At 47.4% G+C, this 14,989-nt stretch overlaps 3 protein-coding genes across 4 annotated transcripts; 2 read left to right on the forward strand and 1 right to left on the reverse strand.

The window, feature by feature from the left end:
* The first annotated feature begins 231 nt into the window (after positions 1-231).
* On the forward strand, positions 232-11,800 carry LOC108080789 (uncharacterized). Of its 2 annotated transcripts, none has more exons than XM_017175661.3 (15): positions 232-1,232; positions 2,004-2,087; positions 2,150-2,340; positions 2,450-2,611; positions 2,670-2,815; positions 3,057-3,639; positions 3,716-4,525; positions 4,594-4,620; positions 5,253-5,333; positions 5,400-5,542; positions 5,601-8,060; positions 8,117-8,917; positions 9,058-9,986; positions 10,981-11,179; positions 11,238-11,800. In XM_017175661.3, exons 1-15 carry the CDS (start codon positions 642-644, stop codon positions 11,603-11,605), a joined length of 7,575 nt encoding a protein of 2,524 aa, XP_017031150.1. In that variant the 5' UTR covers positions 232-641; the 3' UTR covers positions 11,606-11,800. The 2 variants fall into 2 exon arrangements, with proteins under 2 accessions (XP_017031150.1, XP_017031151.1); XM_017175662.3 differs by having other exon boundaries at positions 2,162-2,340.
* A 262-nt stretch (positions 11,801-12,062) lies between these two features.
* LOC108080793 (protein MEMO1) lies at positions 12,063-14,826 on the reverse strand. The gene is made up of 6 exons (XM_017175679.3): positions 14,626-14,826; positions 13,202-13,283; positions 13,070-13,138; positions 12,894-13,006; positions 12,720-12,831; positions 12,063-12,647 (listed from the first exon to the last, which is right to left on the reverse strand). The coding sequence occupies exons 1-6, from the start codon at positions 14,672-14,674 to the stop codon at positions 12,185-12,187; spliced, it is 888 nt and encodes a 295-aa protein (XP_017031168.1). The 5' UTR covers positions 14,675-14,826; the 3' UTR covers positions 12,063-12,184.
* LOC108080792 (uncharacterized) lies at positions 13,425-14,592 on the forward strand. The gene is made up of 2 exons (XM_017175678.3): positions 13,425-13,625; positions 13,678-14,592. The coding sequence occupies exons 1-2, from the start codon at positions 13,543-13,545 to the stop codon at positions 14,492-14,494; spliced, it is 900 nt and encodes a 299-aa protein (XP_017031167.1). The 5' UTR covers positions 13,425-13,542; the 3' UTR covers positions 14,495-14,592.
* Positions 14,827-14,989: the final 163 nt, after the last annotated feature.

A 14,989-nucleotide genomic window follows, 5' to 3' on the forward strand; every position in this document is an offset into this window, starting at 1 on the left:
AAGGGCTAGTACATATATAAATTTGCACAAATATGTTTAAAATAATAAATTTTTATGAACATAACAAACAAAAAAATTCTTGCGAAAGAGAAAGTAGATAATGCAACCCTCCGGATTTAATGCGCGCCTGTGTAAACCCACCATTAGGCCATAAAGTGAAAACATCTAAAAAGGTATATCGATGTATTGCCTTTTTTTGAAACATCGATAGTTTCGATAGTAACATCGATGTTTTTGCAGCAGAAAATTGCGAAAATTGCAATTGCAATTGGACAACGAGCGACACAAAACGCGTAAAATTACAATAAACGAGTGAAAACGAATCGGAAACGGCCAGGCAACGGACAGTCCACAAAGATCGGATGGCAGGGCAGTAGCAGCCATCCAGTGAGACGCGACCAGAGGCGCACTTGGCGCGTTGTGGGAAAAACGCGTTGCGTTCTTTCCAATCCATTCCCAACAAATCCCGCACACACACACACGCGCGCGCATACAGTGAACCGAGTGAAAGTGCATCTACATCTGTGATTCGTATAATAATGCGTCGCGCATACGCGAATTTCGGAACCACCAAAGACTAACAAGTGATCCGACGACTGTGTACGTTGGTTAGGGTAACTAACTAACTAACCTCCCCCGCAATGGCCGAGCAGGTGGTGCTGGTGCCGCACACCAAAGAAACGGATGAGCTGGAAACCGCCGCCTCCGCGTCCGCTTGCGACGATCCAATGCTGAATGGCGAATTGGATCCGGAGGCGCCCTGCTGCCATGTTAGCATGAAGATGTCCATCGATGCGGCCACGCCGCGACTGTGCGACGATGCCTGTGTGCCGCTGAAATGCGACGCCACCAGTTTCGTCGACGCCACCGCCTCCTCCTCCTCCTCCTCCACCGCACCCGTTGACGCTGCTGCTTCCCAGCTGCCTCCGTCGCCACCGCCCGCACAGGCGATGCCGGCACGGAGCAGCACGCCGCCTTGCCAACTGCTGGAGCGTCTCAACTTCCCCGAGGGCAACATCATCAACACACTGCATACGATCCTGGCTTTGCCGCCCTTCGATCCCTATGCTCCGGCCCCGAAATCGGAGACGGTCTACAAGGAGGTGGTCTCACTGATGGAATGGAGCTTGCGCGAAGACAACGCGATCGAGCTGCAGCTGAGCGACAAGCTATTGCACGAGTGTGAGCACAAAGGCGGCGGCGATCCCAACGACGAGACGCGATCGTATCTGGTGGGTTTTAGACTAGATAATGGTGTCATATATAGAGATTGTCCAAGTATCCTAGTATCTTAAATTAGGAGTTTTTGCAGTTTATTTGCAAGGCCGTGTAAATTCTGACAGAATCTCTAAGAAGATCTTTTGCGAATATATGTTAAGCCAGGTCAGGTACGACTGTCAAGCTCAAAGCCCGATAAAAAACACCTATAAGCGCTATAGATAACAAAATCCAGCCGCATTGGCGTCGGATTTGCTTTTTTAAACCTAAGCGTGGCCCCTGTGATATACAGAGTTTATATTTGTAAACCTAACCGCGACATCCAGTCCATCTATATTTGTGGGCTAGCTGGCGCCTATTCAGAATGAAAATACAGAAAAAACAAACTCCTTGAGAATATTTGGGCTTATTCCAATACAAATCCAACCCAATCAAGTCCTGGTATTAGTGGTTGATAGCCACAGAAGAGCGAAAACAACTTCTTCCATTATTATGCCCTTGGAGGGTATTATAATTTTTGTCAGTAGTATGCAAGGAGACATTTCCGACCCTATAAAGTATATATATTCTTGACCAGCATCAACAGTCGAGTCGATCTAGCCAGGTCCGTCTGTCTGTTTCTACGCAAACTGGTCCCTCAGTTTTGAAGCTATCTAAATGCAACTTTGCATATAGTCCACTGACTACTTAAACGTATTTTGGACCTCCCAAAGTTATCTTCCTTTCTTGTTAAATCTAAAATGTAACATATATAGATACTTATACTTTAAATATCGACTTTTCAGATGGCCATTGAGAACATGCGCCTGTTCTCGGAGGATCCAAAGAATCCGCTTCGCGATGCCGATGGACAGTTGCGTGCAATTACGGTGGGTTTGCCTGAAAACATGGACGAGCTTTATAATTGGACGTACCTCCTAATCCATTGTAGCTTTATTTCCAGAATCTTGCCTTCATATTTGTGAAACACCCGAAGGAAGAGTTCTTTACATTTTGTTCCTGCAAGGAATGTCTCGAATACCGCGAAACCATTATGGCTATTATGATGGACCAATTTAAGGCTGCTCACATGGTGGTCATGCTGCTGGACGTATTGATCAAGGCTTATAGTCCCATGTTGAAGTAAGGACCAATATAGGCAAAACAGATATTTAATATCAAATTTTGCTTTATAGACTCAAGGACAAAAAATATCACTAATAATAATAAATTTGATTCATCTTCAAAATAGAAACGATGCTGCCTACAATAAGTTTGAGAAGCTGCTTGAGTGCAACAAGGAAATCTATTGGATTACAAGTGGCTACCTCTACGACAAGAATGCCGAATATCTTGATTTTATTGATGACACAGCGATCTCCGATAATATGATATTAGTGCTATTCAGCGCAATGTAAGTAACTGACCATTAATTGACTCTATTTAGTAAATATATTTTACCTGTCTTACAGCTTGATGGCGAACAATCCTATGCTGCTGCTACAAATACTCGCCTACAACGTGGAATGCATTGTCAAGGCATTCTCGGAGGGCATGATTGAAATCGCCCAGAATATCCAGGAGAACGAGAAAACTCCGGCGGAAAGGATGCTGACATGTAAGATGAAGGAAGAGTGGATAGCTAAGTCTAATTGTAATATCTGGGATTATGTATTTGTAAACAAAGAATTGAAATCTTAAAGTTCAATTAAGCTTTAAATTTGAAAAGTGCTGAGCATAATAATTCATAATTATGTGTTGCTAAATTGTAAATTGTGGGTGTAATATAAATTTATAGCCATTATAACATAATTGATTATTATATAATTAATTTTTTCATTTCTAAAAACCCATTTAAGACATACTTGATGGCTACTCCGATCTGAACTGCATCTCGCAAAAGATTTCCCTGAGCCTCTTTGCGTTCGAAAATGATTTCCTGCGCAAGTTCAAGCTCTCCTGGGTGCTACTGTGCCAACGCCTTTTCCAGCAACATGTGTTCACTCCGCTGGGCGATACCATGCTGGCCTGCATTCTTGCGCTCAAGGAGGCGATTCCATCCTCCCAGACAACGGCGTTGATAAAGCGTTATATGCTCTTCGACGAGCACATGCACTCCATTGAACGGCGGTGGACGGACATTTGGATTGAGCTGAACAAGTTCAACTTGTCGCCATCGGAAAATGAACGTCGGAGTGGCCTGCTGGATGTGTACAACATATTCGACAAGGTCGTTCTGGATGCCACCTCATTTTCGCTGCCGGACATCAGCGACGACGAGTTCATTGACTTCCAGCGCATCGTGGACCGTCAGCTGGCGTGGAAGAACATCATGGCATTCACGAAGCTTAAGTGGCCCGATGGCTTCTACGATCCGCCGAATAACTTGCTACACGAAGATCTCTGCAAGAAGTGCAATTCATTGCTCGAACACCATAACGAGTAAGTAGTAGGAGTTTTGGGACCAAGGAGCGTGGAATAAGTCCTTAAAAATCATTTAACTTTAATCTTTTGACAGGAACTGCAAATGCATAACTTGCTCCATCGCAGGCACTCCCATGAGACCGCGACAAGCGGGTCATTGCGCCAAATGCACAACGCTCGGCATTGTCGAGAAGGATCCCAAGCTGATGAAATCAAAGATTCTTAGCACTTGCACCAGCGACGAAGCTAAGCACAATGCGGCGACAGCGAGCACAAGCTCCGCTGCCCAGCAGCATTTGCAGCGTCGGTCCAGTGATTTGCCGGAGGATGAGCCAGCGTCCGGTACTGGCGGCGGCCACAGCAGTGGATCATCGGTGTTCCGGCGGCAGACGGAGACGGCAACGGACACCCTGCGCACTACATATCACATTGCCTGGGCGGTGTTCCAGCACTTGACCACCAGAAAGCGTTATCGCCACGACCTAATCGAGGCGCAGTTCTTCTGCGGGGAAAATTGCCGGGTCTCCGCCTGCCAACTGGCCAGAAAGATCTTGGCCAACCAGCTGTCGCCGCCTCTTACCAAGTATCTGCTGCGCTGCTTCCAGCCCTTGTCGTTCACGCGGGAGGAGCTGCGCTCCACGCTGCCCTCCTTGATGTTCTTCAATCGCAAGCTGGCCCCAAGTCCCGCCGAGCTGCAGGAGCTGCGTAACCAGCACTATGTGTATAAAACGTACTGGACCTTCGTCCTGTCCATCTATGCCAACTTCTTTGTCAAGTTCAACTCGAACAGCACGGACTTTGGCCACTTGGAGCTGCAAAAGGGAGATCTGCGGCTCCGGCTGAACAGCGTGGTTGGAGACAAGGATGACGGTCGCTTCGAACAGTTTCTGGCTCAAGTTATTGGGTGAGTTAGATGCTTAACAATAATCACAGAATGTAATAACTAATTGGGTTAATTTATGTTTCTTGCAGATATTCGCCTTTCAAAATCACAGATGAGTAAGTAATCTCATTCGTAGGGATGGTAGAAATATTGATATTGAATTTAAAAACCGATATACATTTGTAATATCGTTCCGATATTTTTCGATAATATCGATAAATTAAGTTGTTGATATCACAAGTTTCGACAAATGCAACTTATCGGATTTTTCCTTTCCTTATTTAAAACTAAGATTTCATCTTTGACCAAAATAAAAAAAAAGCTATAACGGGCAATACTGTTCCCAAAAAGAAAACAGTTTTTGCAGTGAGACCACCTTAAATAGTTGCAGCATGCAGCACAGGTGTAATGCATGATACAGTCATACTAATCGTTATTTTATCATGGTGTAATGTATCGAAAGGACAATCGATTGTGGAGTAATCAAAACTTTGGCGTCACGCGAGTAAGGTCCTTCTAGTCAGGAATTTCTGTTTAAAACTCAACGAAAAAAGGTGAAATCCTGTCTCTAAAAGTAGCGAAAGGAAAAAAAAACTTAAGTTTTAGCATATATGTATATGTCCTTGTGTCTAATGCCAAATTAGCATATCTGTCAGCTGTCAAAATCGCCGTAGTTCTGGGCTGAAAATCGTCACGTTGACTTGCAATTTCCCAATTTATACTAACTTTTTGGGTTTCCGTTTTGCAGTTTTACGCTTGGCGATGCCAACATAGAGAAGATGCAATTCGGCGTGGATCAGCTGATGATGTTGCACGACTCTCAGATAATGTGAGTGGAATAAGAACAAAAAGTACCTGCCGGAGGCACACAAATAATTAATATTTATCTTTGCAGCAAACGGACTAAGCCGGATAGCACTACGGGTATATCTAGCGGCAAGTCCAAGGCGGGCGATCATCCCAACATGTCGCAGTCTGGTAATAGGAGCAGCGGCGACACGAGTGCCAATAAGAAGAGCAAGGAGAAGATGCGTAAATGTAAGTGTCGAGGCGGACTTTCAGCAGAGACTTCTAAGTTTTTTTTTTCTTTCGTTAGGTTGCGCCGACTACGCGGACATTGGAGAGCCATGCAAGGAGAATCACTCGAAGAAGCGCGTGAAGAAGGAGTGCAATCATGCCCGCTTCAACGAGACACGAGATCGTCTGCGCAAGAAGCTCTCGCAGATTGTGAACGACCGGAAGAGCAAGTCCGTTGAGGAAGCCACCGCCCCGGCCAAAGTCAAGCCCGCTGCCGAATCAGTAGCTGTTCAGCCACCGCCGGCAGCCGCCAGCCCACCAAAGCGACCGCCCAAGGCCCAAGAAGCCGCCCCGCCGCCAAGCCAACCTCCCAGCCTAAAAGTGTTTGCCACAGCACAGCTTGAGCAGCAGTCCTCCAGCAAGCCAGCCAAGCTGCCCGAGGTGAGTAAGCAGCAGCAGCAGGTCGAGCAGAATCAGCAACAGCAGGCAGCAAGTGATAACAGTTTGCTGTGCCTGGACAGCCTCTGCAAGAGCATCCAGATGCAAACAGACGCCACTGCGGCGGCGGCAAATGCGGCAGCAGCCGCGGCGGCTGTGGCCGGAAGCACCTTCTCGGCGGACTACAGCAAGGAGGACATGATGCAGGACTTTGCCGAGTTCCTGGGCACCTATACCCGGGAGCAGGACCAGCAGCGCTGGATCAACGAGACCCTTAACTTCATCGAGGGCAAGTCCCAGCAGCCGCAGACCTCAAATCCGAAAAAGGCTGCAAAGAAGGCCAAACAGAAGATGCGCAAAGAGGAGGAGAAACGCATCAAGGAGCTGGAGGACATGCGGGGCCAGTTCCTCGACATTTACTTCAAGGAGTTCATCGACAAGTACGAGATGAAGGCTCTGACGGCTGCTGGCGGCCGAAAGAGGGAGAAGAAGCGTATCGGCGAGCTGGAGGCAAACATCAAGAATCTGCAGCGGGCCAAGGCCAAGGTGGAGACTGTCATTCTGGAGCTCATTGCCACTGTGAAGCAGACGAACAATGAATTTAAATTTTCTTACCTGCCCACCAAAGAGCAGCAACTGGCCAAGATGGCCCAGCTAGAGGACATCCTAAACGGCGGAGGAAACGCGACAGTGGCGACGCCGGCTGCTCCCGAACCCGCCGAAGTCCAGATGCCATGCCCAGAGTTCAGTCCCAGCTCTTTTTACACGACCCCAGTGTGCTATGCTCCCCCCCAGCATCCGCAAAAACCGCAGCAGCTTTCTCGAGATGTGATTGCCGCCATGGCCGCCAACTCCATCACTGCCGATCCCTCCAAGCGTATAGTGACAATACGACGGGTGCAGCTGCCCCATCCAGGAGCCGAGCAGCAGGTCACTGTGGTGGCCAAGGGCAGCGCTCCGCATGAAGACAAGCTACTGTACACCTTCGTTAATGGCCATATGGTGGCATCTTCGGGTCCCGTTCAATCGGAGGTGCCTGCTTCCCATCCGATCGCTGCCCCAGCTCCAGTTTCAGCTCCTGCTCCAGCTCCTGCTATACCCGAGAAGAGCGCCAAGGCCAGAAAGAAAGAGGCTAAACGAGCTGCAGCGGCAGCAGCAGCAGCGTCGGCGGCGGCGGAGCAGGAAGCCAAAGCCAACAACAATAGCAAAAAGCAGACAAAGAATTCCGCTGGACCGGCTGTGACCACCACCGCCTCCAGCTCTACAACATGCAGCGCCTCCTCAAAGTCGCAGACGCCGCAGAGCACGCGCGAGAGCTCCGTGTGCAGTGTGAAGAAGCCAAAGACTGCACCCAAGAAGCTTACAAATACCAAGCCACCACCACCAGCGGCGCCAAAGCCTGTGCCACAGGAGCCACCGAAGAGGCAGAAGCGAGTCAAGTCGCGTCTGGATCCCGGCCAGCTTGATAACAATCCTTTCAAGTCGCTCCACATGCAGGACTCATCAGAGGGCGAGTGGGAAACGGGCAGCGAGTCATCGGAGGTGAGCGTGAAAAGGCCAGTAACACCGCCGAAGCCTACTGTTCAGACACCGAAGCCGGTGGCTGCTCCACCAGTGATCAGCACCAAGCAGAAGCCAGCGTCAAGTGCTAATTCCGCGCCAGCAAAGACGGCCAAGCAGCAAGAGGTGGTGCCCAAACAGCAGCAGGCAACGCAGTCAGCCAAGGCTTCAAATCAGGCCAAAGGCAAGGCCACGCCGGTGCCTGCTGCAGGTGGAAAACAAAATTCTCAGTCGCAGCAGCAGCATCCACAGGAAAAGATGGCCCCTGGCAAGGCCCAGTCTCAGCGCCCAGCAGAATCCACGAGGAAGCAGAAGCAACAGGCTGCCGGGCAACAACTCGAATCGAATCGCAGCAGCGCTCATACTCAGCAAGTCTATCAGACCCAGCAGCAGCAGCAGTTGCGGAGTGGACGAGGCAACAATGGGCGGACAAAGTCATCTTCATCCGGTGTGCAACAGCAGCCAGTCCCACACTCCATCGAAAGCAGTGCCCCATCAAAGCGAACGCAGCGCGGCAAACGCGGGCAGCGCCAGAAGCAGGGTAAGTCAAGAAAGTGCCTTCCATCTTGAAGGAAACTTCGAACATTTCATTTCCAGAGGATCTCTCCGGCATTCCACACAACATGGGCTATTTCAATCCCAACGAAGTTGCCATACCCCCCTCCCAAGCGGGAAGCTATGCCAGCACCTTGACCCAGCAGATGCAGCATCTGCGCATCGGTCAGTCAACTGGCTCCGGCTCCACCTCCAAGCAGCAGCAGCAGCAGGCCAAGTCTCCAAACTGTAGCATCATGGATCAGCTGAACCGGGGTGTGCAGGTGGAACACCTTTCGCTGCCGCCAGGCATCACGCTCACCAAGGTGGATCCAGCCAAAAGCGAGCAGTTGCGTCAGAAGAGCGAATCCATCCGGCTACTATCCAAGCCCCTGGCCGAGCAGCAGCTGCAGCAGCAGCATCACTTCCAGCAGCCAACGCATTCGTTGGCGGGCTACTATGGAGCAGCGGGAGAAGCTGGCATGGATCCCAATGGTGTGATCATGGTAGAGGCCAATCCTCGACCCATTCGCAATAGCCAGATTCCGAATGCTCCGGCAAACGTAGCAGCTGCAGCTTCTGCTGCTAGTGCCAGCGGTAAATCGTCGAGGCGTCGCCGTCGCAATCGCGGAAAGTCCGGAGCTGGAAGTGGCATAGCCAGTGCAAGTTCTGGAGCTGCTAACAAGCAACGATCCGGTGGTGAAGTCGACGGAGGGTCGGGAATTGGTGTGCCCACAGCTTCAATTGAAACCAGTGCTGGCGGCAATATAATCACACTGCGCAATCCCATGTTCCACCAGGGCAATAATGGAGGAGCGGCCAGTGGCGGTATATTGCCACCCAATCCCAATCCAATTCCGGCGGGTGAGTAGACAATAAGTACATATATGACAATATACAAGGAAAAATATCGATTATAAATTGAAAAGATAAGATCTCGGATACCCATAGAGATTTTTCCATTTAAATTATATTCAAAAAAAAAAAAAAAACATATTTTGCAGTGCGTAACTTTGCTGGTGCTGGTCTACCCATTGCTGCCCCACCAATGGCCATGGATCAGCCGGCTGCCATAATCAAGAACGATAACGGTATGTTCACCATACGCAACCCGGCACTGCACCAGGCAGTGACCAATGGCCTTGCGATGGGCGGCTACCGGCAGTTTGGCAGTAATGTCAACTACTACACTCCACAAGAGGCTGTGGCGGAGGCGGCTCGAGCCGCACAGCACAAGCAACAGCAACAGGCGCAGGTATCAGCTGCCAACAGCCAGGCTAGCAACAACAACGGCAGCTCCACCTTCTCCTACTTCTCGAGTGGATCGTCCAGTGTGAACAGCAGCGGGAGCAGCAACAGCGGCGCTGGCGGCAGCGGCGGCGGGACGCACAACAATATCAGTATTAGCTGTACAAACGTTCCACCAAACAGCGGCAACAGTCCTGGAAGATTGGTCGGCGAGGCGGCGGTGATTGCCCGGCCAAAGCACTCGCAACAAAAGTGTCTGTCTGCCATCGGTAGCGAGCTGAAGCAAAAGACCAAAGACAGCAAATGGCCATGCTTTGCCCCACAACAGCAGCAGCAGCAACAACAACAACAGCAGCAGCAGTCGTCGTCGGCAGACTACCACCCAGCGTCTGGAGGAGGCGGAAGCGTTCCACTGCAAGAAAAGTACCAGCAGTCAAGTTACTACAATGGCTTCGAGGTCTTTTCGGCTGCATCGCCCGGTGGCCCGTCGCAGGTATCATCTAGCGTCGGCGGCGGCGGATCGAGCGAATGCCACATGCATCACAGCTGTGGCGACGACTCTCCGCCGCCAACCATCACCGGTTTCAATTCCTACCTGGAGGGCATACCCAACACCGGAGTCATTCGCTACGACGACGCCGCCTTTCTCAAGAATCTTATACCGGGCCAGCATCTCAACAATGAGGTGCGTGACATCTATGGTTGCTGGCCATTGGGCCAGCCGTTGTATCCATACTGTCCGGAGTGCATTCTGAATCATCTAAAGTGCTCATTTCTTTCATATTTAACACACTGATCATTGGTACAACTTTTGATTTTGAGCTAACATTCACGAAAAATAAACTGGTGGGCGTGGGGCTAAGTTTATTTACTATTGAATATACAAATTAGGGGTTTTAGTGGAAATCTTTAAAAGATTTTAATGGGATTCATATGCAGTAATTATGATTTAAACTTAAGGGAAAGGATTTAGTTGAAACTTATTTAAAAAAATAACTGGTTATAACCTCTCAATTCAAGTCAAGCCCATATAATGTGTAGATTCTAAGGTATGGGATTCATTATTATTTCAATAATATTTTAAAGGTCACCTTAAAAATATCTGTGCAACGCTGTATATTATGTAGATTATAAGGTAACACCCAGTTGTACTTACATCAAAAGCTTTTTACACAATATTTTAATATTTTAACAAATTTTCAATCACTTGGAATGGAAAATATTTAAAAATATGCTCAAGTCTAGTAAATTCCTTGGTTTAAGAAATTTTTTAAAATTGTTAATTCAATTTTTGATACAAACATTAAATCTAGGGCTCTTATTTGTGAGGCGTGCTAAGACTTTTATCCTTTTGGGCTTTTGTTATAATTTATAGTTACATCTATTCTATATTAGTTTCTAAATGCTTACGTTCCCTTTCAAATAGTTACTTTACCATTTTACCAATTTAAAGAACCTTTTAGAAAATGTAAACAAATGAAAATCTACAAGTGTCGTAACCCATAAAAGCCTAACCACATGTTTACCTAAAATATCATTTACATCATGTAATCCTGCAGTTAATCACCCAGTTCTCAATTACCAACCACATTTCCTTCAATTCCTCTGCGGACAGTAGCTAGAGTCCTCCTTATAATCTCTTCAAGACTCTAAAACCCACTTTTTTGTTGCATTCCCAGGTGTCGATACACAATATATCGGAGTCTAACTTCTCGCGCAACAATGCATCGTCGTCGCCGCATCACGTGGAAATAACTAGCGTGTTTAGCAGCCGGGTGCGTCCTTCGAACGCCTATGATCCCCAGCAGCCACAACAGGCTGGCGGCAGCGTTCCAGGCGCCAACTACTGCGACAATGTGGTTGGCGACTACGGCAACGGTAAGTTGATTAGCTGATTGAGAAGCATCCAAGTGTCATAATTTCTCTCTGTTTACAGATTCCCACCTATTTGTGCAGAATAGCCTGCTGACACGAATGCAGCCGCAGACTCCAGCGCCACCAGATCCCTTTGGCTACGACTTTGATCCCTCGGTGGTGGCAGGCGGAGGAGGATCCAAGGCCGCCAGTGTGGCCAGCGACCTGAACGAATTCCTGCGTCGCAGCCCGCTCAGCCAGCGAACCTCGCCGTATACACCGGACGAGAATGCGGCAGCTTTGGAGACATTCGTCCAAAACATGAATGCCCTGCAGATTGCGAGCGATGCCGAACAGTGTTCACGACTGAACGGATCAGGAGCCGAGGATGGCCCTGTGGCGGATGCCACTGCCGGAGGGGCGGCCAGGGCTGCTTCTGCCTGGTGGTGAGGACGACATGACAAAGGGTTGCGGGTCGGACAAGTGGACTCCATACACATCTCTCTCTCTCTCACATACGCAGAAAACGATAAATAAAAACGAAACATAAAACTACAAAAAACAGAAAATGCATCCAAGAAATCATTCAAAATGGCTTAGGAGTCAATTTCGATGTTTCAACAAAAAACAAAAAAAACGAAAAAAATAAAGAAAAATAAACTTAAATGGAATAAAATGTGTGATTGCTTTGGATTTATTTAAAATGTAAGTGTAACTCAAAATAACTTATAAAAGTGACAGCTCTGTTTTCATACCTTTGCAAAGGGTAGCCTCCTTGCTACAATATGCCTAATAGGACTACCATAAGAGATATGCCAATTTTCAATGATTTTTTTTTCGGAATTTTTCAAAGAATGATACTAAAAAATCCCAGAATAATGTTAGAATTACAAAGTCAAGTTGAAAATAAGTTGATAAATGGATTTATTTCTTCAATTTGAGGCTAGTAATAATTATAAAAAACTTTAGGCTTAAATTCCACAATATTAATGCTGTCGAGCTGCTGGATGCCCTAATAAAGCATCTCTCTCAAATCTCAAAGACAAGGGAGCCGGAGGCGTAGCTGACGCTGGAATCCTCCATATCTTCGCACTGACTGCTCTGAGCGTACTTAAGAAACTTAAAGTTCATCTTGTCGTAGCCCTGATCCTGCAGGGCCCTGCAGGCGCCCAGCATGACGCCGATGGGATGGCGTCCGCATATAGTGTTGTTGTACTTGCGCAAGTACTCAGTGAATGCCTGCGGACTGAGCGTCTCGATGATGTCCATTCCCTGTTTGTCCAGCCTCTCGATGGACTTGTGAATGGCGCCGCAGGAGCGATCATAGTACGTGTAATTAAAGCGCTGGCCCCAATGGCAAAAGTCGGAGGATATTACAAACAGATTGGTGGGATCCATCAAGTACGGGGACAAGAGGGCACCATACTGTGCCTCCTGCTCGGGATTCAGCGAGCCCACCAAAATAGGCACAATGGTGAACTGGTCTTTGTAGCTGGGAGGGGGAACAGACGGAAAACACTTATTAACATATCTTACAAGAGTCTGAGAACCATTATTAACTTACTCTTCCATGACTTTGGCTATGTAAGGCAAATGCATCTCAATGGAGTGCTCATCCTCATCTGTTTTCATATCCATCCAGGTGAACTGGCCGGTCTTTTCCAGCTCAGCATTGACTGACATAAGCAATGATCAATTAAATAATAATCAAAATTTAAGCCCTATCTACTTGTCTTACTTTGAGTATCAATCTCGAGATCATAGAGTGGAGTCTTATACTTCTTAGACACGGACAAGGCACAGCCCCGAAGGCGCACATGGTGGGAGGGGCCCAATATAAAGATTCGTTTGCTGCAACCGAAAAATACCAATTACAATTGAGGTAGGTAGAGGTAGGTAATTTCAAGTCCTTACACGACAACGGGGCTAACTTGACGATAGGCGAATGCAGCGCAAGCTCCACAGTACGTATAGCCGGCATGCCTAGGAATAAAATTTGGTAATGAATTATCTGCTCCCCTCTAGTCACTTCTGACTCCAACTTACGGGGCAATGATGGCGCGGGCAGGTCCGTGAGAGAGCTCGGCAGCGTGCAGCCAACCATCCAACTGCCTGGAGAGTTCAGGGCCTGGAAAATGTAAAAACCAAACGTGAATTCTTTGTTAAGTTGTTTAAATAAAATCTTTAAATGGCATTTGTTAGTGCTTGGGTTTGGGCAAGTAATACATACAGAGCAATAGTATTAATTCAACAAAGCAGGCCTAGAGTTGCTTAGCAACTAACTAACAAATAGCTATTCATATCGCATAGCACTTTTTCCGAATCTGCCTGCATAGCACAACAGCAAATATAATTTTTATATATTTAAATTCAAGTTTGAGTTAATCATGGCTGCTGATAAAAAGACGCAGGAAACCGATGAGCTAATGAATCGTATACGCAATGAACTGACGGCCATACTGTCTCAGGAGTAAGTCACCATAATAAAAAAGGAAAGAAGAAACTAATATACTTTGTAATAGGGCCACAAGTAACTCGGAAAGGGAGAAGACAAATGAACTACTTTTGAGTCCCAATCCGTTGCCAATTTTTGGTTTCTCCAAGGAGAATAAGAAGGCTAAAAACCCTTCAAGCGCCATAAAAAGCCTGTCCTCCTCAGGCAGCGGAAAGAACTCCTTGGCAAGCAGCGGCAAGGACTCCTCCACCAACAGCAGCGAAAAGGATCTTCCAGCAAAGAAGGGTGCCAAGCAAGTGGAACCAGATGTAAATTCCACATCTACCAGTTCCTTGCCAAGATCGGAAACATCGGGCCAGTATGAAGGTCCGCCCAAGGATCCCAAACTTCGTGCCGAGTTCTTAGAAAGCCAGGCAGCCAAAAGCATCGACGATGACCTACAAAAGATGCAGGTGGAGCTGAAACAGAGCTACGAACTCTTTCAGGGAATCGGCGAGAAGTTCGAGTCGGTGAATTTTTCTGGCTTAAAGACTCGCATCAGGGACTTGCACCTGAACGATAACAACAACGAGTTGGGCAAGGTGACGACCCACGAACTAAAGACTATGTTTGATACGCGTTTCCAGCAAAACCGCCTGGACAAGTTGACCTCTGATGCCACGCAGGGGTTCAGCCGACATCCAGGAGAGTTTGGGGATATCCCAGAGCTGAGTACGTTCTTCAAGGCATGCACGCAGCTGGAGCGCGGCCTGGATGCACTGCGTCAGCAACGTCGGCGTAACAGCGAACTGGAAAAGCGTCTGTGCTGGGCCACCGAGATTGCTTACGATCGTATGGACGAAATACGCAATGCCATGGGCTCCGATCCGGAAAAGGACATTTGAAGAGGATACTTCAAAGATTTTAGTAATTGTTAATCGAAAAAGTTCATTCACACTAGCGCACAGGTGAAATACATGAGTATATATGAATGCATATGCAATTGATTGCGTTATCTTCTTTGTCTATTACTCACCGGAGTCTGTGTACCAGCTCCCTGCGTGGGTTGCTCTTCTGGCCGGCATCTTAGTAGACAGTCCTAATTAATTAAAATTAATATATTTGGTATCTTTGTCCACTAATGGTCTACAAAATGCCTTTTAAATATATTTTTAGTAGTCAAATTTCTGATCTCAAAAATTGGATTTAGGGATGAGCATGAGCAAGAGTTGCCAACTACCGATAGTCGATTTTTTTTTAAAAGAAGAAAAGTTAAGTTCGTGTTCACACTGGCACCGTCCATCTTCAAGTTTTCATTTTCTAAATGGTCATATTTAAATTATAGAAGAATAGAAGAATTTGAAATATTCATCTCCCAAAATAAACAACCGAAAAATGTT

Source organism: Drosophila kikkawai, chromosome 3R (assembly GCF_030179895.1).
Source record: "Drosophila kikkawai strain 14028-0561.14 chromosome 3R, DkikHiC1v2, whole genome shotgun sequence".
Classification (NCBI taxonomy): domain Eukaryota; kingdom Metazoa; phylum Arthropoda; class Insecta; order Diptera; family Drosophilidae; genus Drosophila; species Drosophila kikkawai.